We start from the raw sequence: 1275 nt of genomic DNA, 5'->3' as shown, positions 1-1275 counted from the left end.
AGCCCCCTACGAGAACATGGCGCCATCAGTGGGGGGCCGAGGGGAGCCACGGACCTTGGAGGGCCCCGTGAGCCCCGCGGAGGTGGAGGGTGAGTGAGTCTCCCCGATCCACGGGCTGGGCGGCACCAGCTTGGGATCAGTGCCCGTGGGGGGCTGCGGCGTGGCATGGACGGGGAGGCTGGCATGGGCCCAGTTCTGAGGCGTGGCAGCCGTGCACGATGACTGGCGGGAGGCGGTGGCACGGCCGGCTCGGGTACAGCACTGGGTTTCCCTGGACCGGGCTATGGTGGCCCCCAAAACTGACTGCACGTCACCCCATCCCCCACCCAGAGGAGGAAGAAGAGGAGGGCTACGAGCACCCCGACAGCGACAACGGCTCTGCCGGTAACACACCCTCCAGCCCAGCACCCTCCCCCCCAGCCCCAGGTTCTGGGGTGATCCCCCAGACAACCCCTTTTCCCTCACAGACAGCGCCTGCTACGAGAACAGCATGGAGGAGGCCAAGGCCAACGAGAGCTGGAGCACCGGTAATGGGGGGGGGTCCCGGGACTGATACTCAGTGACTGGGGGGCCTGGGAGGTGAGTGGGAGGTCCCTGTGTAGGGGTGAGCATGGGGGGGTTACCCCTGCCCCTCACTCATCTGCACCCTGACCCCGCAGCTGCACCCCAGTACGCGAACACCCGCAAGGGACCCGCTGCCCCAGACCCCGACTCAGAAGGTAACAGGGGGCTCGGGGCTGGGGAGATCCTAGCAGGGGCCCAGGGGAGACAGACCCCCAAGACCCCACGCTGGTGCCCACCGGCCCCTGCCACGAGCCCAGCCCAGTGCCCCGTGGCAGCAGCCCCCGCTGCGCGGCTGACGCTCACCCCCCACAGACGTGTACGAGAACCCCGAGGAGACGGACGCCGCCCCGCTGAGCCCCGGCGCTGCCCGGCTGGTGACAGGTGACACTGGCAGGGCCAGGGCCCTTGGGATCATCCCCCAGCTGGGGGCCCTGGGGGCGGTGAGGCCTGGGTTCACTATGTGGGGCATCTCGGACACCTGGGTTCACCCGGTGCAGGGTGGGGGCAGAGGGGCTACCTGCTTCAGGTCCCCCTGAAGAGAGGGAGGGAGGGGCTGGGGCTGTTTTGGGGCCCCCTCACCCCAGCCCCGTGCCACCCAGACCTGCGGATGCTGCTGCTGGGGCTCGCCGAGGAGCAGGCCCCGGATCGGGACCACCGGCAGGACGGGCGCAGCGACGGCTCAGCAGGGGAGGGGGGCAGGGGAGGTTGGGG

The 1275-nt window shown here is 70.2% G+C and overlaps 1 protein-coding gene across 1 annotated transcript in view; it reads left to right on the top strand.

Moving 5' to 3' along the window:
- The window catches only part of LOC112548641, an 8818-nt gene that overhangs the window by 2939 nt on the left and 4604 nt on the right, over positions 1 to 1275 (top strand). The window contains 6 exon segments of the mRNA XM_025194950.1: positions 3 to 89; positions 331 to 384; positions 468 to 527; positions 660 to 719; positions 877 to 945; positions 1164 to 1268. Coding sequence (XP_025050735.1) covers positions 3 to 89; positions 331 to 384; positions 468 to 527; positions 660 to 719; positions 877 to 945; positions 1164 to 1268 — 435 coding nt within the window.

The sequence above is a fragment of the Alligator sinensis genome, unplaced genomic scaffold (assembly GCF_000455745.1).
Source record: "Alligator sinensis unplaced genomic scaffold, ASM45574v1 scaffold1121_1, whole genome shotgun sequence".
NCBI classification, from domain to species: Eukaryota; Metazoa; Chordata; order Crocodylia; family Alligatoridae; genus Alligator; species Alligator sinensis.
Note: the sequence above shows the minus strand (reverse complement) of the source record. Positions and strands in the feature narration are given on the sequence as shown.